The sequence below is a fragment of the Bos grunniens genome, chromosome 13, assembly GCF_055505025.1.
Source record: "Bos grunniens cultivar Pamir isolate PY7600 chromosome 13, Bosgru_T2T1.0, whole genome shotgun sequence".
NCBI classification, from domain to species: Eukaryota; Metazoa; Chordata; class Mammalia; order Artiodactyla; family Bovidae; genus Bos; species Bos grunniens.
Window position 1 is genome coordinate 18668783 of NC_141177.1, and position 22425 is coordinate 18691207.

Sequence of the window (22425 nt, forward strand, 5' to 3'; positions counted from 1 at the left end):
TGAGCTGCGTGCCAGGTTGCTTAAGTTGTGGCCAGCTGCAAACTCAGGCCTCTGCCCATGGGATTCTCCAGGCAAGAGTAGGGTAGTGGGTTGCCAGGCCCTGCTCCAGGGGGTCTTCCCAATCCAGAGACTGAACCTGTCTCATGCCTCCTGCATCAGCAGGTGGATTCTTGACCGCTAGTGCCATCTGAACTTGTGAGGCTACAAAAGTGGTTTGAATTTGTTCTTTTCCTGATCAAGTCATATCTGAAGACAATATTTGGGTATACAACGTAATAGCACTGGAAATATGGCTGGTTAATCTTGCACTGTGACCTTGAGGAAATGTAGACTTAACAGTTTAAAGGTGAGAAACTAAGCATCAACCTTAAAGGGCTGAATAATAAGGATTTCCAAGAATCTATGAACAGTCTTAATGCATGATAAATCATTCCAAGTTTGGATTAACAGAGAAAGCTCTTGTGAAACAAGAAACCAAACCTCAGGCCACCTCCGAAGATCTTTAAGCAAGCTGGGTAACGGGCTTTGAGAGGAAAAAATGCTTCTAAACAGAAACTCCGAATACTCAAAGACTTGCTTTATTATAGTACACATGGGATGGAACTGGTGGGATGGGGTGGATGTTGTGGGCAACCACTGCCCTGATTAGCATCGGATGCCCATCCCGATGGCCATGAATGTGCCAAAGGTGCCGCCACTCTGCATCATGGTTTTTCCGATGCCGCCCATCAGCTCCCGACCCCGCATTCCGATCCTGAGGGAGGAGGAAACCAAGATGGGGCCACTTGAGAACAACAATACAGGGAGGAGCATTAACTAACCCTTTCCAATTCATAATCAGGCACTGCTGAAGTCTGGCAGGACATTATTACCTCTTGACACATGGAGTGAGTAATGCTAAGGACAAGGATCCATTAGGATCTCTGGGCAACTGACGGGTTTGTGGGAGGCAACAGAAGCAGTATAAAGTACAGAAACAGGGAAATCATTTTTGGGTGCTGGTTTTGCCTCCAGGGTATACATGATCCAATACAACATTTTTTAGATGGTGTTAAAACAATGATTGGGGGCTCAGACCTGGGGTCAAGAACTACGTGCAATTTACAGGCTGTGTCAAGTGTATAATGAGGCTCTTAACATTCACAGCAGTGTTGTGATAACAGGGCATTCACTGACAGTAGACGCTCGGTAAACGATAATTTATTTACCAGGAACAATAGCATCTTTTATGTGTGAAAACTAGAGTGTAGAGTTTATCTGCTTAATTTCTACATCCTGTTCCCAGTGCAGTGAAATTAAGTTTGTTTCACCATGAGCCTAACAGGAGTAAAACAGAACAGCCATTTATTGAGCACTTAATATGTGCCAGGTTCTCTGTTAAGTGTGGTCTGATTTGAGCTTAGAATTCTACATGATGTAGAGGTTTACTGACCTCATTTCTACGTGAAACCCGGGCTCCTACTTGCCTAAGGTTACAGAATAAGGGTCAGAAAGCAGTTTGAATCAGAGCTCGTATTCTCAACCATTTAGATTATCAACTGTCCTCCCAGACTGAAGGTGCTTAGGAAAATAGTCTCGTTCGTTACAGGGCAGAGACAGAACTGGAAAGTAGTAAGCTCTATTCGGGCTGTAGGCCGAGAGCTGTGGGCTGGGAAAATCAGGTAGTCCCCAGAGATCACCGCCCGCGCCCCTCACCTGAGACAGGAAAAGGTGCCGAAGAGCGCCCCCGCCGCCATGCCCACGGCGCAACCCATCACGAAGCCCATCTTCACGCGGTCGAAACAGCTTGGCTGGGACTGTCCATAGGGACCCACGGCCACCGGCATCTGCGGGGTTCGAAGGTTAGGGAAGTGTGGGCCTAGCCGCCAGCCCGAGACTCCAGCAGAGGCCAGAGGAGGTGCGATAGGGAACCGGCCCAGGGGTTCTGGGAAATCCGAGAAAGAAAAGAAGGGTGTAGCCCGACTCCATCACCCACTGTGCGTTCGAGTCCCCGCGCCACGGTGCCCCCACCTCACCTCGTTCGTGGCTTCGGTCGCTCAGATCTACGTCTTACACGGAACGCGAGCTGGTGCGCACTCCAGATCCGAGGAAGCGCTTCCGGGGCGCGGAGTAGTACTTCCGGGATCCTGTAGCTGAGGACTGTAGCGGCTTCGGGCGGGGGGCTCTGCCACCGGGACCATGCTGCTGCGAACCGCTTGGAGGCGGGTGGCCACGGCCGCGCCCGCGGCTCCGGGGCCGAGGGCCAAGCCGCCCATTCGGGGGCTGCGCCTGCGCGGTACGCTCGGGGGCCCGCTCGCCGCCACCTTCCTGGAGGCGCGGAACTTTCTCCTGGGCTAGGCGACTTACCTGCATATTCAGGAGTCTTCCTCTTCCGCTACCCCGACCCTCTGACCCTTCCTCTTGACTGCATCCCTCAGGTTTTCTCATACCGGCTCTCTGAACCGTTGACTTCGCCGCATCCCCCCACCCGCACTTCACATCCTGCACCGCAGGCCCTCAGAGCCCTAAAATTCGGCCATCGGACCTCTCCTGACCCAATTGTAGAGATGCTAGTGGTCCAGCCAGTAACCTCTGAAGGAGATCTTACCTACCGTCTCCACGTTCCTTCTCAGGGGCTTTGCCCTTTCGGAGATTTCCTCACTCCAACGACGCAATTTGAATGTTGTCTCAGCACCCTACCCTAAGAACCCTGTCTCTCTCCCTTACCTCTTTTTTTACAGTTTGCTCAACTTTTCCGATGTTCTGTTTCCTTTTGCGTTGAGATTCGCTCAGCATCGCTTAAACTTATGTCACCTACGTCCAGCCTTTCCATTCTGTTGTTTGGGATGCCCTGTGTGCAGAGTTGGATCCTCTCTCACCTGGCCCCTCCGTTCCATTTTTTTGTCAGGTATAGACCTTACTCCCCAGTCTGCTGTTGCCTCTGATGCAGCCATTGCTCTGGAGGCGGAGTCAGTGCTGCGACCTCTGTACATGGATGTGCAAGCTACAACTCCTCTGGTAAGGATGGAGGGGCAGCTTTCCCTGAGCTGTTTAGTGGAGTTATACTGTAGAAGTGGCAGTACACAGAAATGGCTGAATCCCTGTAGAGGTGAGAGCCATTGAGAAGTGTGTGCTGGGAAAGCAATGAGCCAGGAGACTGGAGGCTTACATTGTAGTCCACTAGAAGTGTCTTTACGGCTTACTAGCTATTGATCTTGGTCAAGTCACTTCATTGCCGGCACTCTCCTAGTAGTTAAAAGCATAGGGTCTGGAATTACTGGACCACTGCTTACTATACGCATTTGGGCAAGAATTAAATAGGTTAAAAGATATAAAGCAGCCCTTAGAATAGTGCCTGGCACATGATGAGCACTGGAATATTAATACACGTTTTCATCAACATCCTCTCCTAGATATCACATTGCTTGGCAGTGAAAACACCTACAGACACAACTGTCAGGAAAAAGCAGTGTTTGTAGATTATCTGAGGAGATGGTAGAATAAAATGATTTAAGACAGATTGGGAAAAAAAAGACAGATTGGGAGGAGAGTGTATTAAGATAATATTTGGTTAGAACCTGAGGGGATGGGAGAATGTTTGAGGCCTAATCTAGGCAGGGTCTGAAGGATTGGGGGTGTGTTGAGGCAGGTTGGGTAGGTCAGGGGATGGAGTGGGGCCCGAGTTAACTATGGGCTCAAGGAGACTGGTCTGTTCTGTTTTGTCCAGGACCCTCGGGTGCTTGATGCCATGCTCCCTTACCTAGTCAACTACTATGGAAACCCACACTCCCGGACACATGCTTATGGCTGGGAGAGTGAGGCTGCCATGGAATGTGCTCGCCAGGTTAGTACAGAGGACTCTAGGAAGTTCTGATGTCAGAGGTTTCAGTGACCTGTGGGTGGCTTTTTTTTTTTTTTTTAGTATCTGTGGGTGAAGGTGGAAATGGTTTGGGGCTCTCTCAGCAAGAGATTCAAAGGACAGGCCTTTGGAGTCCCTCTGAAGGCATTCGATTAGTTTCCACATTTCCTGGCTAACTGACCTTTGTTATTTTGTTATCTGACTTCTCGAAGCTTCAGTTTCCTCACATTGAAAATGGAGGTTGAGGGGAGTCCAGTGGATAGAATTCTGGGCTTTCGCTCCTGGGGGTCTCGATTTGATCTCTGTTCAGGGAACTAAGATCCAGCAAACTGTGTGGCATGTCCAAAAGAAAATGGAGATTGTAGTAGTTCCTACTCCTTAAGGTTTTGGGGTGGATTAAATCAGACAATACTAGTGATGTGTTTGTAGACATGATGCCTGTGCACACTAAGAACTCATAAGTGCTTTTTCAAAAACACCAAAGTTGTTATTAATTGGATTTGGGATGTAGTTGAATATATCCCTTTGTCTGATCCTAGTGGGTACAGAACTGCTTCTTGAGCAGTTGACAGATTGCGGTTCAGCTCTTCATGCTCCAGACTGCTGTCTTAGTTGTCACCACAGCCCCATTCCTGCTGAGGAAACTAATGCTCCTTATTTCTGCTTCTTGTCTTGACTTGCAGCAAGTAGCATCTCTGATTGGGGCTGATCCTCGTGAGATCATTTTCACTAGCGGTGCTACTGAATCCAACAACATAGCAATTAAGGTAAGAGAACCAGAAGGCATATCTGGGCTTTCCTGACCTGGGAGATGGTTTCCTGCCATCAGTTAGGCTCATGTGTCTTTCCCAGTCACCCACCTTCATCATATCATGAAAAAAGACACAGACACATCACCCTTTTTCTAATTTGTTGCTTCCTTCAGCCCTGTGTAGTTGACTGTATCTAAAGTTTGCTCCTGGTGAACTGAATTCAGTCACGTAGTTGGATAGGAAAGGAGGTGGCTCTTGGGTCATCAACCACGTGGTGTTTTGGATGACAGCTACTTCAGAGGATAAATGGTGACTCAATCCTTTTTCCCATCCTTTAGATCTACTCACAATGAAGTCCAGAATACACTCGTAATTGAATAGATTTCTCTGCTTCTTATTACCAAGTTTACCCTTATATCTATGATTTCAGGGCTGCCTTTTTCTCAGCCTTCCTTTTCTCTCCAGTGAGATCTGTTTGCAGCAAGTTCTTCCTGTTTCTTTAGATGTCCCTGTTTTTAAGTCCTGGTTGCCTAGGTGCTGTCTGAAGACATTTACTTAATCACCTGTTCTGAGATTAGTCACTCTGTCCTTGGGACGTCTTTGATGCTAACGAAAGTAAAATTCCACTCTCAGTAATCATGTCAGTGTTTCATAGAACATAGTCATGCCTGACTGGGGCCTGGTTACCAGGGTCACTTGTGTAAATACCAAGGCTCTGATAAATTGTGGGCTGCTGTAGGTTCAGTGCTGGCTCTATCCCCTCTCATCATGGTCTCTCACCTGTGTTGCCAGTATTGTTTTTTCTGACCTTGGACTCTGTAGGAGGCCTAGGCCTGGGCCAGGTTCCAGAGTCATCAGCACTCACCGGATCCTGTTAACAGGAGTGTCCTTCCTTGGGACTGCAGAGACCTCAGAGCCATGCGTGTGGTCTCTTCAAAGATGAGGATGGTTTCTGGAATGGGGAGCGTTTTCAAAACTTTGAAAATATTTGCTTTGAAAGCTTCCACAGATTCTCAGACCTCAAGGTCAAGGATTGCTAAGAGTGGTTGTGACCGTTTTCCCCTTAGACTCCTGGATGGGTAAATATCTGTCTGCTGGTAGAGGATTCAACATTCTGGGTAACTGAGATAGGAGGAGGGGGAGGGACCTTTTAAATGTTTTCATTTTTATGTTCCTTGTCCCTAAGAACATTTTTATGTAGTCATAATTTTGGCCTAATTAGTTTCATATTCTGCTTTTAACATAGTACCCTGGGAGGGGTGGGGTTGCACCTTTTATTTAAGTTTTTTAAGGAATTCATGTATATGCAGTGAAATTTTTTTAACCCTATGGAAAGATTTATTTATTAATTTTTACCAGAGTATAGTTGCTTTACAATGTTGTGTTTATACTGTACAGTGAAGTGAATCAGCTATAAATACACATATATCCCCTCTTTTTTAGATTTCCTTCCCATTTAGATCACCACAGAGTACTGAGTAGAGTTCCCTGAGCTATACAGTAGGTTCTTATTATATGGAAAGGTTTAAACTTGAGTGTAGATCTTCCATTTCCTCGTCCCTACCAAAGAGACCTCAAGTCTGTTTAGTATTGTTCCAGAAAACAAATTGTACACACATATGCGTTTGCTTTTAATAGTTTCACATATTGTAGCATCCACATTTATTTTTCCATAGCCAATAATAACATATGTTTTTCCATTTTAAACTCCATAATATTTAATATACCTACGTTATTTTTCATGGAGTTGTATTATTGCAGTTTACTCTTTATTCCTCTATTGTTGGATGTGTTTAATCTCTCCATTTTTTTTAAGGATTGTGAATACAATGAAAGCATATTTTGTCTCTATAGTATCATCTATGCTTTGAAATATTTCCCTAAATTCCCAAAAGAGGAGTCACAGTAAAGAGTGCTAATACAGCTTTTTAAAAAAATTTATTTATTTTTTAATTGAAGGATAGTTGCTTTGCAGAATTTTGTTAATACAGCTTTTAAGACATCTTTATAAATAATTCTCTGAAGAGTTTGTAGTGTAAGTACTGCCATCAGCAAGGAATGAGTATATGAGTTTTACTTCTACACTGCCAGCTTTAGGTATCAGTATCACCATATTTATATGTTTTGTTGTTTACACAGAAATAAAACATATATACCCTACCATGTGTAAAATAGATAGCTAGTTGGAAGCTGCTATAATAGCACAGGAGCTCAGCCCCGTGCTCTGTGATGACCTAGAGGGGTGGGATGGGGGTGGAGTGGGAGGGAGGCTCTAGAGAGAGGGAATATATGAATGTTGTTGTTTAGTCTCTAAATTGGTCTGACTCTTTGCAAACCCATGGACTGTAGTCTGCCAGATTCCTGTGTCCATGGGATTTTTTTAGGCAAGATACTGGAGTGGGTTGCCATTTCCTTCTACAGGGGATCTTCTTGATCCATGGATCAAACCCACTTCTCTTATACTGGCAGATGGATTCTTTATCACTGAGCCACCAATTCCTGCTGATTCATTTGTAGTACAGCAGAAACTGTTACTAATACAACATTGTAAAACAGTTATCCTCCAATTAAAAAAAAAAGAAATAAATGAGAAACACTTTTCCTGGGATACAAGGATAGGGATGTTTTCCATTTTCCATCTATGATATAATAAAAAGTGTATTTGGTCTTTGTTCTCTGTTCCTAGCACAGGGCTTCAAAAACCCTTGTAGTTTCCTGAATACTAGGAATGTCTTTGTTATTCATAATAAGCCCCCTTGGACCATAATGTGTTTCTGGTGATGAAGTGATTCTTGGTGGGCCCTTAGATAGTTTTAAGATGTAGGCTGGTCACTCCAGAAGGACGAAGAAGATGTGATTAGAGGGTTGTAACTTTGATCTGGGGAAGAAAGGGGGTTGGAGATTGAGTCTAGTCATATGGCCAGTGATTTAATCAGTCACGCCTGTGTTATATGAAACCACTGTAAAAACTGGAAAATGAGGGGGAATTCCCTGGTGGTCCAGTGGCTGGGACTCCATGCTCCCAATGCAGGGGGCCCAAGTTCGATCCCTGGTCAGGGAACTAGGTCCCACATGCCACAACTAAGACCCCAGTACAGCCAAATAAATAAATAAAAATAAATATTAAAAAACAAAACAAAACTGGGAAACAAGAGTCAGAGGAGCTTCCAGGTTAGCTAACATGTGGATGTCCTGGCGGGTGGCATGCTTGATGCTCTGAGCCCTTCCCTGCCTCAGACCTCATCCTGTGCAGCTCTTCCGTTTGGCCATTCATGGGCTCTATCTTCTGTGATAAAGCTATGATAGTAAGTGTAGTGTTTTCAGTGAATTCTGTGAATCATAGGGGATTACTGAATCTTAGGGGGCTATGCATCACCAGCTCAATGGACATGAGTTTGAACAAACTCCCTGAGATAGTGAAGGACAGGAAAGCCTAGAGTTTTGCAGTCCATTGTGTCACAAAGAGCTGACTTAGTGATTAAACAACAACAACAAGGGGGCTGTGGGAGGTCTTTTATTTGTAGCCATCTGGGGAAATATGGATGGGGAGCTTGTGACATCTAGGCCTCACAGCTGGCATCTGAAGTGGAGGCAGACCTGTGAGACTGAGGCACTTAACCTGTGGGATTTTCACTAGTGGGATAGTTAGTGTCAGAATTAAGTTGAATTGTAAGACACACAGTTGTCAGAGAATTGATGTTGGGCCATACCGCCCTTATCCACTTACTCAAGTCACTGCTGTCTCTCTGAGTATATTCTTCATTTTTCCACCACCACCAACTTCTAGGGAGTGGCCAGGTTCTACAGGTCCCGGAAAAAGCACTTGATCACCACACAGACAGAACACAAATGTGTCTTGGACTCCTGCCGTTCACTGGAAGCTGAGGGCTTTAAAGTCACCTACCTCCCGGTGAAGAAGAGTGGAATCATTGACCTGAAGGTAAGAGGGCATGATAGGGGGAGCCTGGCTTCAATCTATAAAACTGTCTCTTTAGCCTCAGCTGGAGCTTGAAAGACTAGATCTAATGGTGAGGGAGGGCTTTAGAGAAATAGGTCTCTCAGTGGGACCCAGAGTATGTTCTCCTTGAGAGGGCACCATCTTCCTTTTGTCTGGAGGATTTGTTTCTCAGCTTAGTTGGTGCTTCCTGGTCTGTGTGAGAGCCACTGACCATGTATGCAGGATGCCAGAGACTATCACTCACCGTGGGAAAGCTTTGGCCTCCTTCACCCTTCACTGATGTTTCTCATCCTTCAAAAGGGTAGGTGTAGTTTTGTGAAGAATATTTCCCTTTGGGACCCGTATAGATGTTTTTAAATTTTATTTATTGATTCATTAATTTCTGGCTGCGCTGGGTCTTGGTTGCCTTGTGTGGGTTCCCTGTAGTTGTGGTGCACAGGCTCCTCACTGTGGTGGCTTCTTTCGTTGTGGACGATGGGCTCTAGGTGCATGGACTCAGTAGTTGCAGCACATGGGCTCAATAGCTGCAGCTTGAAGGCTCTAGAATGTGGGCTTAGAAGTTGTGGTGCACAGCTTAGTTGCTCTACAGCACGTGGGATCTTCCCGGACCAGGAATCGAACCCTTATCCCCTGCATTGGTGGGCAGATTCATATCCACTGTGTCAGGAAAATCTGATTCACAATTTTCAAAAGGTATATTCCATTTATAGTTATTACAAAATATTGGCTATATTCCCTGTGTTGTACAATATATCCTTATAACTTATTTTATACAGTTTTTGCCTATTTTTATTTTATTATTTTAAAATTTTGGGCTGCACCCTGTAGCATGTAGGATCTTAGTTCCTTAACCAGGGATCAAACCCACACCCCCTGCATTGGAATTCTTTAACCACTGGACTGCCTGGGAAGTCCCTTATTATTTTTATTCCAACAGGTTTGTTTTTTTTTTTTTTGCTGCACCTTGAGGCATGTAGGTTCTCCGTTCCCTGATCAGGGATCCAGCCATTCCCTTTATTTTATTTAATGGCTTTTTACTTCTTTGCTCTGTTGTGTGCCTGTGCCTATTTTTCCACTAGGCTTAGCTTCCTGAACTTGGGGAGTGCATATTTTCTGTATTTTCATTTCTCGTAATACTTAACATAATGTCTTTCTTTCACTCTCTACTATTTATTGTGTCATAGTGCCAGGCACTGGGGATAAAGGGACGAATAAGACAAGCCTAGTCTGTGCTTTCAAGGAGCTTATATTCTAGTGAAAGGACAGGTAACATGTAAACAAATGTATAAATAATTATGAATTGGGATATATACTATAAAGGAAGTAAAGAAGAAGCTGAGAGAAATGAAACATTGAGAACTTCCATTAGACCAGTGTCAGGGAAAGCATCATAGATGCTGGGAGGTTGATTACTAGTTTCTTTAGGATAAATGTTTCCGTCAGATGTGGTCCCTATGTCAATGTTAATAGTAACCTTGTTTTTTACTACTTATTTTGTTCTTTGCCACTTACTCTGACAACCTTATGTAGGAAAGGCTCCCCCTCTTTTTTTTTAATGAAGTTTTTAATTTTTAAATTATAGATTCTCATGTAGTTGTCAGAAGTAATATAGACAGATCTCATGTATCCTTTATTCATTTCCCTTAATGATAACATCTAGCAAAAGTATAGTATAATATTACAACCAGGATATTGATGTTGATACAATCTCCTGGTCTTGTTCTGATTTCCCTGGTTTTACTTGTACTCACTTGTGTGTGTGTGTTTAGTTCTATGCATTCTAGTTTCATCACATGTGTAGGTTTATGTAACTATCACCACAGTGATGCCTTATTTTTTTTTTCTAAATATGTATTTAGTTTTGGCTATGCTGGGTCTTCATTGCTGCCTGGAGGCTTTCTCTAGTGGTGAGCGGGGGCTACTCTAGTTGTGTTGTATAGTCATCTCATTGCAGTGGCTTCCCTGCTGCAGAGCACAGACTCTGTGGTGTGCGGGCTTCAGTAGTTGAGACATGTGGGCTCAATATTTGTGGCTCGAGGACTCCAGAGAACAGACTCAGTAGTCGTGGTGCATGGGGTAGTTGCTCCATGGCATGTGTGATCCTCCCGGACCAGGGGTTGAAGCAGTGTCCCCTGCATTGCCAGGTGGATTCTTAACCACTGGACTACCAGGGAAGTCCCATGGAATTCTTTTAAAACCACTAATTTGATCACCATTTCTTTAATTTTGTCATTTCAGTAATGTTATGTAAATGAAATGTTAGTAATATAGTGTGTAACCTTTTGGGATTGGCTATTTTCGCTTAGCATAAGTCTTAGGCGAATCATTTAAGTTGTCGCCTGTCTCTGTAGTCTGTTCCTTTTTGTTGCTGAGTAGTAGTCCACAGAATGGAAGTACCACAGTTTCTTTAGCCATTTCCCTATTGAAGGACCTCTGGCTTGTTTTAGATTTTGGCTATTAAGAGTAAAGTAATCATGGTCATTTATAGGTTTCTTATGTGAATTTAAGCTTGCATTTCCCCAAGGTAATGCCCAAGAGTGCAGTTACTGGGTCATATGGTAATTTCATGTTCAGTTTTATAAGAAACCAAAGCTGCCAAACTGTTTTCCAGTGTGGTTGTACCATTTTATATTCCCGTCAGTAGTGTATGAGTGATTCGGTTTCTTTGCATCCTAGCCAGCATTTTGTGTCATTGCTATTTTAATTTTACTCACTCTTGTAGGTGTGTAGTGAAAGGCCCCTGTTCGCAACTAAGCTTGCTTACATTCTGAGTTAGAGACGACTCTGTTCATACTATATGGTCTCTTTACTCCTGATATTCTTAGGAACTAGAGGCTGCCATCCAGCCAGATACCAGCCTGGTCTCAGTCATGACTGTGAACAATGAAATTGGAGTGAAGCAGCCCATTAAGGAAATAGGTAAGTATCATGGGTGGACCCTGATGCTTGCCCAGCACTGGGATCCATCTGAGGAGCAGGACTGGACTAGGAGCTGAAAGACTATATAGAGTGCAATAAGGAAACCTAGGGAAAGAGGGCTTCAGTTCCTTGTTCAAGGACATATTGTAAATGGCACAGCTCGTATTTGAACCCAGGTCTTATACCACTTGAGCTTCCCAGATGGTGCAGTGGTAAAGAATCTGCCTGCCAGTGCAAGAGACGCAAGAGCCTTGGGTTCGACCCCTGGGTTGAGAAGATCCCCTGGAGGAAGAAATGGCAACTCATTGCAGTATTCTTGCTGGGAAAATCCCATGGACAGAGAAGCCTGGGGGGCTACAGTCCCCGTGGTCATAGAAGAGTGGGACACGACTGAGCACACATGCACTGCACTGCTGTCCTTTTCATTTTACCGCAGCTGGTGCAGAAAGCAAAACAAAGAACCTCCACCTTTTTTTCTCTTCCTCTTTTAACTTTTTCGTTTTAGAACATCTGTTCACTGTGCTCATTTGGAGCCAGAGACATGTACCCCGTAACTTCTTAGGTACATTAGCAAATAGATCTATTAATTTTTGCTTCTTTTAAATCAATAAGGATCTAAAAATTAATCTGGTATATTGAAAGGCCAGTGTTAATGAGGTAGGAAGAGTCTTATGAATCAGAATATTGGATGTATTTTGATTTGATGCTTTGTGCTTTTTTTTTGACCACCATAACTTTTATTATTTTTGTAAGTTGGACTGTAATTGCTTTACAATGTTGTGTTAGTTTCTGCTGTACAATGAAGTGAATCAGTTGTATGTTTACATATGATCCCCTCTTTCTTGGACCTCCCTCTGACGCCCCTCCCCCCAACCATCCCACCCATCTAGGTCATCAGAGAGCACCAAGCTGAGCTTCTTGTACTTTACATTGGTTCCCGCTAGCTATCTATTTTACAGGTGGTAGTGTATATGTGTCAATCCTAATCTCTCAATTAATGGACATTATGTGGAATCTAGAAAAATGGTACAGAGGAACCTATTTCCAGGCTAGGAGTAGAGATGCAGGCATAGAGAATGGATGTGTGCACTTGCCCTTATTTATTCTAGTCAAGGACACGAGAGCTGAGAATGAGAGAGAGAGAGAGAGAAAGAGAGAGAGAGAAAGAGAGAAGTGATTTACTACGTGGCTAGGGCCAATACCAGATGTAATTTTGCCTCAGAACTCATAGTATATTATAGGACCACTGCCAGGTTACTTCCTAACATTGTGTTCTGGTTCTTCCCCTCTATTGTTTTCTCAGGGCAGATTTGCAGTTCCAGAAAGGTGTATTTCCATACCGATGCAGCCCAGGCTGTTGGAAAAATCCCACTTGACGTCAATGACATGAAAATTGATCTCATGAGCATCAGTGGTCACAAAATCTATGGTCCCAAAGGTACTAGCCCCTCCTAGATTTCCTCCTCTCTGCACCACCCAACCCTTTGACAGGTGTTCCTGAGATTCATTTGGGACTCTCACTGCTCTCAGAGGAAGAGTGCTCTGCAGAATGCAGGTGTCATTTAATAATAGCCAGGAACAGTTGCCTATTTGCAGATTCTAGCAGTTACTATAAGCAGTCCATCCTTCACTGGTCTCTTTAGAAAATCCTTTCATGTAGATGTTAATTCGGTTGAGGAACAAAGGTTTTGTCATATCAAATTAGCTTGATAAGTCCAGTTATCTTGTCTAATCAACTGTGATTTGCAGATCAATATTCTTTTTTTTTTTTTTTTGACTGTGTGGCATGTGGGATTATAGTTCCCTGACCAGGGATTGAACCCATGGCCCCTGAAGTAGAAGCCTGGAGTCCTAACCACTGGACCTCCAGGGAAGTCTCAGATCAATATTCTTTGAGTCCTTTATTCCCTCGTGTTTTGCTTTAGCCTTAGGGGAAGATTGTATGGGCTTTTATGTGTTTTGGTGTTTGTTCCTAGCTTTATTAGTCTTTGCTCCTGTTAATCTCTCAAGGTACTTGTCTGTGTCCTATGGTCCTATTGGCATAGGAATATTTTCCAGCTGGAATTCTGCCTTTGCATGCCAGCCTTTGGGAAGAGACTGTTGTCCTCTGTTTTATGGAGGTAGCCATCCAAAATGAACAACTCTTCCTCTCTTTCCTGGGTGAGGGCCTGTGGTGGTTGGTTATGCCAGTATGCTTTCTGTGTCTGCAGGGTGTGTCATCCAGATGGACACCCTATGGGAAAAGGTGTGATAATTCCTGAAAGTACATAAGATGGCTTCTTCTAAAGCAGTAGTCCCCAGCCTTTTTGGCAGCAGGGACCAGTTTCATGGAAGACAGTTTTTCCATGGACCAGGGATAGGGGGCAGGATGGTTTCAGGATCCAAGTGCATTACATTTAATGTGGACTTTGTTTCTGTTATTAGTACATCAGTTCCACCTCAGATCATCAGATATTAGATCCCAGAGGTTGTGCTTCCAGAGGTTGTAAACAGTGTGTTTTTAAGTTAATTGTTTTTAAAAGCTCAACAGTCATTCTATCTTTAACTAAAATTGGCTTACTGGCTTTTATTGTAGATAAATTTGTTTTAATAAAACTAATTAACTCATATTGAGCAGAAGCTCTGTTCAGCACTAAAATGTATGCAAGTATCCCTCACTATCCAAACTCTTGCTTTTTGGACTCAGAATCTAAATAGATTTAGATGACATGGTAGCCCTCACTCTCCAGATGTAGTGTCTGAGCCCTTACTCTCTGAACTTGGGAACTGCAGAGACTCAGATAGTGTCAGATACCTGAATATGATTTTATTTTCATGGGGAAATGGAATATGTCTTAATAAATGCAGTTTGGTACATCCTGCATTAGTGTCCCCCACCCCCAACATTTTTTATTTTGAAAATTTTGGAGCTAACAGAAAAGTTGAAAGAATTTTTTGACCCCTTTGGAAAGTGATATTTTGTTTCATCTGCCTTTTCCTTTTTCTCTTTTTTTGTAACAAACTTTGTTTCCCAGGGGTCGGTGCCATCTACATTCGCCGGCGGCCCCGTGTGCGTGTGGAGGCCCTGCAGAGTGGAGGGGGGCAGGAGCGGGGTATGCGGTCTGGGACAGTACCCACACCCTTGGTGGTGGGGCTGGGGGCTGCGTGTGAGGTGGCACAGCAAGAGATGGAGGTATGGGGAAAGCAGTTCCCTCCCACAAATTCTTCCCCTGTGCTGGGTCTCCTGTTTAGCAGCTTCTTGGCATGACTGGGTCAGATCTTTGCCAGAAGAGGTGGTTTAAGAAAACCGCCTTTCTCTGAGTGCTGCTGGCATCCTGTTCTGAGGGAGGTGTCGTCGTTGCTGTTTAGTCACTCGGTCGTGTCCGACTCTTTGCGATCCCTTGAACTGCAGCCCATCAGGTTCCTCTGTCCATGGGGTTTCCCGGGCAGGCATACTGGAGTGGCTTGCCATTTTCTTCTCTAGGGGACCTTCCTGACCCAGGATCAAACCCGCATCTCCTGCATTGTAGGCGGATTCTTTGCTGCTGGGCCAGCTGGGAAGCCCTGAGGGAGGTCTTATGGGCTCCAAATTCCAGGTGCTTTACTGGAACCACGTGTCCAGTATTTGAGCACCTCTGTGCTCACTGCTGTGGATACAGTGGTCTCCATGAGTAACACAAGACCATAGATGGTTAAATGCACAGTCACTTCTGGGCACAGGGTAGGGTTCCTCATCCTTTATGTCTCTGAGCTGTTAATGGTCACTATGCTTAGTCCTCCCTTGCCTGCTCCTCAGTATGACCACAAGCGAATCTCAAAGTTAGCTGAGCGACTGATACGGAAGATAATGAAGAGCCTTCCAGATGTGGTGATGAATGGGGACCCTGAGCACCATTACCCAGGTATGGTTGTGCCCATTCTGTCCTCGCCTGGAAAAGCCCTAGACTCTGAGCCTCCTCTCACAGTAGTTCTCTCTTTCAGGCTGTGTCAACCTCTCCTTTGCGTATGTGGAAGGGGAGAGTCTGTTGATGGCACTTAAGGATGTTGCCTTATCCTCAGGGAGGTGAGTTGGACTGGATAAGCAGGGTCTGTGGCAGGACCAGTTAGTCTGGCTTTAAGTGTCGGGTTAATAAGCTTCCCATTGTGGAGATGACACGCACAGGAGCTTTTGGTTGAGAATAAAAGTCATTTTGTAAGCACCTATTTTTAGCCAGTTGGGCACAGGCTAAAGTTTGCCACCTTCGGAGGGCTTCCTGTGGTAGAGCTTTGTGCCTTTTGTGGTCCCAGGAGATGCCTGTATCTGTTCTAATGTTATTCTAGTAGTTCTGTTATAGCCCTCTAGAATTCAAGGATGTTCCAGAAGATACCAAGTGTTTAGCTGCTGTCTAGGCTGCTACAGATGATGCATTTGGTTGTAGGGAAGTGATCCCATGGTTCTCTGCCACTTCTTGTTACACTCAGCTCTTGTGGTATCACACTCTGTCATGCTTTGGCTGTGTCCTTGCTCATGGAAGATATCCTCCACAGGGGCCAGAGGAGCTCGATCCACACACTAGAAGGTGCAAGCAGCATCTGTCTCTTTAGCTCTGTCAGATGAGAATGTCTCTTTTGTCGTGATATGACTTCAGGGCTCTGGGGGTTTGTGGCCAGAAGGAGATTGGATGCTGAACTGAGCGAGGCTTTGTGTCTTTCTCCTTAGTGCCTGCACCTCTGCATCCCTGGAGCCCTCTTACGTCCTTCGAGCAATTGGCACTGATGAGGATTTAGCTCACTCTTCTATCAGGTTAGTCAACTGAGCTGCAGCATTTATGAAAGGTGTGCTCTTTTGTATTATTCATTTCCTGTTAGAGTCTTCCTCAGTCTAGTGTTTTTTTGTTTTTTTTTTTTTAACAAAAAAGTACCTATTTTTTATTTGGCTGCTCAGGGTCTCAGTTGTGGAATGCAGGATCTTAATTATGGCATGTGGGATCTAGTTTCCTGACCAGGGATAGAGCCCAAGCCCCCTGCATTGGGAGTGGAAAGTCTTAGCTGCTGGACCAATCTAGGGAAATACCCAATCTAGTTTTTCTTATCCCTTCATTCTTCACGAGTTTCTCAAGCAGTGGTTCTCAGACTTCACTGACTGTCACCTGGGAAGTTTGTGAATGATGAAGAGGTCTGAGTGCTGCACTCGAGATTCTGATTTGCTAGGTTTGGAGTAGGAAACTTCTTCTTGGATGATTCTCAGGTGACCCACAGACCATGTTTGGAGAAACTGTCCTGCAGGGGAAGGACTGTGTCTCTCCACGTCTTGTGGAGTAGAGCCTCATTGGGTACTTGCTGAATGAACTTACCCTGGTGCCACAGGTCTGATGCAGAGTTCCTCTCTGCGTCTTTTTCAGGTTTGGCATTGGCCGTTTCACTACAGAGGAGGAAGTGGACTACACAGTGGAGAAGTGCATTCACCATGTGAAGCGTCTTCGAGAAATGAGGTATGCACTCTTGTTCCAGAGACTCTTTGGAAGAAACTGCAGTGGTAGCTCCTTTCTTGTCCTCAAGCTATATATTCACCCTGCCAGAAACCAAAGTTTGAAAATCCTTGGCTTTCAGGATTTAGAGGAAGTCCTAAGGCAGGAAAGTGGATTTTCTTGGCTGCTTGTAAGAAAATGAAAAGGTGTCTTTAAAAACTAAAGAACCACATAAATTCAGATTGTTTTCATTATTTTATTAATTTATTTATTTGGCCTTGAGGCTTGCAGGATCTTAGTCCCCTGACCAGAATCCAACTGTGCTCCCTGCAGTGGAAGCACAGAGTCCTAACCACTGGACCTCCAGGGAATTCCCCGTCATTTTATTGATAATATTAATCGTGGTCTTGCATTTACTGATAATATTAATCGTGGTCTTGCAGCCATATCAATGCAGAATTCATGACTTGTAGACTAAGTTTAGGAAAACTCTATGAGATAGGGATTCTTAATTTGGGTTCTGTGGCTGAACTTCAGGATAACCCTGAAATTGTATGCTGTGTTTTACAGTTGTGCATTTTCTATGGAAGAAAGTCCATAGTTTTCATCAGATACTCAAAAGGTTAAGAACTTTTACTCAGTTTGCTTTGTAAAGATGCTTACAAAGGTCAAGATCCTTTACCAACCAGCTGCTACTAGGGGTTCTCCTAATAATCATAGGCTCTATGTTCATGGGAACATAAAGGCCTCTGGAATTCTTCAGAACTCTGTTCTGGTTCAGTTTGACTTTCAGGATTTTCTTGGTCTAGTTGGCAAGAGTGAGGTAGTTCAGGTACATACTGCTTTCCTTTGTGAGCTCCCCAGCCTTTCTAGGCTGTGAATTTTCCTTCACAGAGTCTGGTTGTATTGCTTAAATATCTATAGCTTGCTTAGCTTTGTTAGGCTCAGGAGTCCTCCTTGGCTTGGCTCTCTCGTACTCTCTCACTTGGCACACTCAGGGGGCATTTCTACTGACTATGCTGCCAAGTGAGACATTCCTCATAACTGTGTGTTTTCAGCATCTTCACCCTATTCCTTCTGATGCCTTGCAAACAATTTCAACCTCGTCCCATTAGCCCTCAGCCAGAGTTTTATTTTGTGAGCCTGTGATATTAAGTCACCTTCCCTAAAGAGAAGGCTAACTTCAGAGTCTTGGAAAATGTCAAATAGAAAGGTGCTGGGGGACTTCCCTGACAGTCCAGTGGTTAAGACTGTGCTTCCACCGCAGGGCACACAGATCTGTACCTGGTCGGGAAATTAAGATCCCAGCATACCATGTGGTACAGCCAAAAATTTAAAAAAAAAAAAAAAAAAGTGTGCTTGGAATGCATAGTGTAATGGAGAGAGATAAACCAAGTTAACTGGAGAACTCCAAAATCCTATGGTTGTAACACATTGAAGTAATATCTGGTCTGGGAACATTATCTAAGGCATTCAAGCTGAAGGGGATCAGAGTTTAGCAGAGATCTCTCAGCAGCTGTTCTTGTATGAAATGGGATGCCCAAGTCCAAGACTCAGAAGATCCTTTTGAATTGGAGGTGGGGATGTTGGAAGTAGAGTCACCTCTGGGGAGATGAATCTTGTGGGAGTTGGATAATGGTGATACATACCCAGGTGATTTAGGGCCAGGTTCTGAGAAGTAGAGCAAAACCAAGAAGCAGGTGCCGAAAAGTCCATTTGTGTTTGGGGTTAGTAGAGAGGCTGAAACTTGCTGCTTATACTTGCTCTAAGGGTCTTGGTTCTCCCAGGGAAACTGTGTCCATAGCCTCTCACAAGTGGCTTGAGAGCTCCATGAATATAACCACACTTGACACTCTTGGAGTGGCTTCATTGGAGCTGAGCCTGGGGTACCTAGTTATTAATGTTGGCAGCTGGGGAGAGGCTAGAGCTGACAAGGACTTTCTCAGACATCTGAGAAAGACTTGATAACCTCTTGTTTTGGGGTTATCAGGGTAGGAAGTAGAGGACAGACAAGAACAGATGGAGGCAAGTTAGGGCTCAGTGCTATCTGCTTCCTAAGCCTTCACTCATCCAAATACCTCTTCTCTTTGGCAGCCCTCTCTGGGAGATGGTGCAGGATGGCATTGACCTCAAGAGCATCAAGTGGACCCAACACTAGAAGAGTGGGCCTCTAAGTTTGTGCTGGCTCCTCCTGCCTCATCAACTCATGCACAGCCAGGCATTTCGTTACCCCAGTGGCTGCTCCATGTTCAAACCAGAACTGGTGTAGCCCACCTGACTTCAGCATTGGCCTGCCTCTAAGACAGAAACATGAGAAAACTGTCTTTCTCTGGCCTCAGCTCCTTTGGTGGGGAACATTCCCCATTTCTTTCCAGGAATCCTTCTCTGGTCTTATAGTGAGTGGATGTTCTTATCCTGAACCAGGAGGGACATTTGCTATGAGCTGCTGCTGGACACATCTGTATCCTTGGTGGAGAGAGCCAGAGGAACTACAAAAACGCTTTTGTTCAGGGACCCTGATGCCCTGGGTGGATGGACATTTGAGTTGTTGCTTACCGCTGCTGAGAGACTCACTTCTTCCGATAGAAGCATAATCATCTATGACTTCATCTTTTTTGTGGCTCCAAAGACTACCTCTTCATATCGTCTATAGACTGAACTGCAAGTTTCTTAGAAGGCTTGTCTCCTCTGTGTTCTTGTCCTTCTTTTCTTTTGACCTAATGGAGCTAGAAATATCTGTATGACTGAGTCTACCTAGTCTTGTAGTAATTTATGTTTCTTTTTAAAAAAAATTGTTAATTTGAAGATTAGAGGAATAAAATCATCTTCCTGTATTTATTCTATGAGATGCTCAAGGAGAATTCCTGGAGAAGGAAATGGCAATCCACTCCAGTGTTCTTGCCTGGAGAATCCCAGGGACAGGGGAGCCTTGTGGGCTGCCATCTCGGGTTGCACAGAGTCGAACACGACTGAAGCGACTGAGCAGCAGCAGCAAGGAGAATTCCAAGCTTGGGAATCGTAGGGCAGACTACTTCTTGATGTCAACAGATGAGTCTGCTTGCTTATTTCTTTAGTCAGCAATTATTTGGGTGCCTCTCAGGTGCCTGACATTATTCTGGATATTTGGGATACACTGGTTAACAATACCAAAAAGTACTCTCGGTGAACTTTCATTCTAGCAGACAGAAAGAAAATAATAATTAAATAAGGCTATTATTATAGACTGTGATGAGTGCTGTGGCAGAAATTGAGTGGTAGAGAAAGTAACAGGGAAAGAACCTACCATGCTGGGTATACTAGGAAAGCTTTTTTGAGGAGGTGTTACTTAAGCACAAACATGATTTCTAGCCATCAAAAGAACTGGGGATTGGTGAGGAATAAGAAGGAACAGTAACAGCAAAGGGCCTGAGGCATGAAAAAGCATGGTGTTTGAGAAACAGAGGTCAAAACAGCCAGAGTAGAGTTTTGCGATTTGCGGGTCTGAAACCGTAAGTGGGAGGTTACCAGCATTAAAAGGGGGAAGAAAGAAATTTTATTAGAGTACATCACATGTAAATATTTAAAAATTTTATTGAAGTATAGTTGATTTAAAATGTTACATTAATTTTTGCTGAAGAGCAAAGTTACTCAGTTATATGTATCTTCGTATTTTCCATTATGGTTTATCACAGGACATTGAGTATAGTTCCCTATGAAATACAGTAGGACTTTGTTGTTTATCCATCCTGTATATATACTAGCTTGTATCTGCTAATCCCAAACACCTGATCTTTTTCTTCCCTACTTGCCTCCCCCTTGGCACCTGCAATTCTGTTCTCTGTATCTTCCTCTAGTGTACAACAGGTGGTCAAGATGACATCTATGTCCTGCCAGTTCAGACCGAAAGCCACTCTGAGTCCTCTGAATTCTCAAATAAAATTGGTGGGTTCCTGACTAAAAGATCTGAATTTAGTTTCGACTTGTAACATATCAGACATAGGAAAGGAGAAATGAACTGAAACAGTGTCCGTTTCTCCATCGGCCATCTCAAGGAGAAGCAAAAGATTTTCAGGGAGTTGAGGGTGTTCCTGAGGGGAATCTTAGTTTCTGATTCAAACCCCTGCAGGCATGGCCCCCCCAAAAAAATCAACATATGGGTACAAATATCTTTCTGAATTATAATTTTACTTGGGTATATGCCCAATACTGGGATACTGGATCATATGGCAACTCTAGTTTTAGTTTTGTGAGGAAGTTCCATACTGTTTTCCGTAATGGCTGCACCAATTTACACTCCCACCAACAGTATAGCACATATGTTAAGTATCTTATTTTTATCACAGATTTTAATGAGTTTACAGGTTGCAAATATATTTCTTATGTGAGTGATACTCAAAGTTTGAAGGCCACTAGGCTCAAGTATGGTAAATGCAGACAAATGAGGAGGAGGAGATGGAATTAATAGTTTTCTGAATAAATTGTTTTATTTTGAATAATCTTAGATTTAGAGAAATGTTGCAAAGACAGTATAGAGTTGCATGTCTATCACCCAATTTCCTCTAATTTTTAACATCTTACTTAAAACTATGATGTCAAAACTAAGAGACTGACATCTATACATCAGTATTAACTAAACTTCAGATTTCATTCAGATTTCACCAGTTTCCCCACTAATGTCCTTTTTCTACTCCAGGATTCAATCCTGGGTACCATGTTGTACTTAGTAGATTTTGTTCTTAACGCACTGCATTTTACCTGCAAAAAGTATATATAATGAAGTACCAGTCGCTCAGTCGTGTCCGACTCTTTGCGACCCCATGAACCCCAGCATGCCAGGCCTCCCCGTCCTTCACCGACTTCCGGAGTCCACCCAAACTCAAGTCCATTGTGTCGGCGATGCCATCCAACCATCTCATCCTCTGTCGTCCCCTTCCCCTCCTGCCCTCAGTCTTTCCCAGTATCATACATTTGTTTAAAAGCGTGATCTGTTTTAAGTCACACTCAGCTAGCACCAGGCTAGTCTGCAACACAAATCTTCCCCAAACTTGGGAGTTTTGGGGAATTTAGTCTCTGATTTTGTTAGTCAATTGCCTCTTTTTCTGCCTTGGAAGATTAGTTCAATTATGGTAACATTAATCAAGAGATAGGATATATACGAGCGAGTGGAGTCTGCGAGGCTTAGGACCTAAGCAGCACAAGAATAATTTTTTCTATAATAAAACCATACCAAAGTGCAGTCGTGGAGAGGTTAACGAGGACTGGTAAGGCTCCCCGGGCTGAAAATTTTAAATTTCACCACCATTTCGTGGTCCTTTTAATCTCAAAACAATTCTGCGAGGTAGGCAGTATTTTCCTCCTTTCGCAGAGGCTCGAAAAGAAGAAACTGCTTGAACCCAGGCGCCAAATACTTGAGCGGATCCCATCAAGCAGCGTCGCTCCCCTAAAGGCGAAGCTAGTGCGCAAACGTCGCAAACTTCTCACAAGAAACACAGGCAACTTCCGGGAGCTTCCCGAGATGCTCAGCCCGCTTGCGCCGCTCCGCCCCGTGACGTC

At 44.0% G+C, this 22425-nt stretch overlaps 2 protein-coding genes across 4 annotated transcripts; one reads left to right on the plus strand and one right to left on the minus strand.

The window, feature by feature from the left end:
- Positions 1–562: 562 nt before the first annotated feature.
- ROMO1 (reactive oxygen species modulator 1) lies at positions 563–2077 on the minus strand. Of its 2 annotated transcripts, none has more exons than XM_086332182.1 (3): positions 2016–2077; positions 1696–1826; positions 563–754 (listed from the first exon to the last, which is right to left on the minus strand). In XM_086332182.1, the coding sequence occupies exons 2-3, from the start codon at positions 1824–1826 to the stop codon at positions 646–648; spliced, it is 240 nt and encodes a 79-aa protein (XP_086188308.1). In that variant the 5' UTR covers positions 2016–2077; the 3' UTR covers positions 563–645. The 2 variants fall into 2 exon arrangements, with proteins under 2 accessions (XP_086188308.1, XP_086188309.1); XM_086332183.1 differs by having other exon boundaries at positions 1696–1924.
- Positions 2078–2114: 37 nt separating this feature from the next.
- Positions 2115–19727, plus strand: NFS1 (NFS1 cysteine desulfurase). Of its 2 annotated transcripts, XM_086332175.1 has the most exons (13): positions 2115–2275; positions 2888–2997; positions 3707–3823; positions 4522–4605; positions 8378–8530; positions 11374–11467; positions 12771–12905; positions 14482–14639; positions 15243–15348; positions 15428–15509; positions 16146–16229; positions 16828–16917; positions 18988–19727. In XM_086332175.1, the coding sequence occupies exons 1-13, from the start codon at positions 2179–2181 to the stop codon at positions 19049–19051; spliced, it is 1374 nt and encodes a 457-aa protein (XP_086188301.1). In that variant the 5' UTR covers positions 2115–2178; the 3' UTR covers positions 19052–19727. The 2 variants fall into 2 exon arrangements, with proteins under 2 accessions (XP_086188301.1, XP_086188302.1); XM_086332176.1 differs by lacking the exon at positions 16146–16229.
- The last annotated feature ends 2698 nt before the right edge of the window (positions 19728–22425 follow it).

Bases quoted from the DNA above. Each gene is read 5' to 3' on its own strand.
- ROMO1 (XM_086332182.1), bottom strand. From the start codon at position 1,826: ATGCCGGTGGCCGTGGGTCCCTATGGACAGTCCCAGCCAAGCTGTTTC. The intron at 755-1,695 runs GTGAGGGGCGCG...CTCCTCCCTCAG, and splicing joins GGCACCTTTTCCTGTCTCAG to GATCGGAATGCGGGGTCGGG.
- NFS1 (XM_086332175.1), top strand. From the start codon at position 2,179: ATGCTGCTGCGAACCGCTTGGAGGCGGGTGGCCACGGCCGCGCCCGCG. The intron at 2,998-3,706 runs GTAAGGATGGAG...TGTTTTGTCCAG, and splicing joins TGCAAGCTACAACTCCTCTG to GACCCTCGGGTGCTTGATGC. The intron at 15,349-15,427 runs GTATGGTTGTGC...TCTCTCTTTCAG, and splicing joins CCCTGAGCACCATTACCCAG to GCTGTGTCAACCTCTCCTTT.